Genomic DNA, 279 nt, shown 5'->3' with positions numbered 1-279 from the left:
ATGACCAATTATACTAACTCTCCTCCCATTTTCTCTATTTTTTGTGCAGAGCAAATGGCAAATCATACGTTTGTGATGTGAATGGGTTCAGCTTTGTCAAGAATTCTAGCAAGTATTATGATGATTGTGCCAAGATCCTTGGTAACATGGTACTCAGGGAGTTGGCACCAACATTCCACATACCTTGGGCCATTCCCTTCCAGCTAGATGATCCACCAATAGTGCCAACAACCTTTGGGAAGATGTAAGTCTTTTTTTGTGTTATGGTTCTATGTTAAA

At 39.8% G+C, this 279-nt stretch overlaps 1 protein-coding gene across 1 annotated transcript in view; it reads left to right on the top strand.

The window, feature by feature from the left end:
* The window catches only part of LOC119588555 (inositol hexakisphosphate and diphosphoinositol-pentakisphosphate kinase-like), a 23,388-nt gene that overhangs the window by 20,787 nt on the left and 2,322 nt on the right, over nucleotides 1-279 (top strand). Inside the window, exon 8 of the mRNA XM_037937195.1 lies at nucleotides 50-244. Coding sequence (XP_037793123.1) covers nucleotides 50-244 — 195 coding nt within the window. The remainder of the gene's footprint in view (nucleotides 1-49; nucleotides 245-279) is intronic.

This window comes from Penaeus monodon, chromosome 24 (assembly GCF_015228065.2).
Source record: "Penaeus monodon isolate SGIC_2016 chromosome 24, NSTDA_Pmon_1, whole genome shotgun sequence".
In the NCBI taxonomy this organism is placed as follows: domain Eukaryota; kingdom Metazoa; phylum Arthropoda; class Malacostraca; order Decapoda; family Penaeidae; genus Penaeus; species Penaeus monodon.
This window is presented reverse-complemented; position numbering and strand designations above follow the sequence as displayed.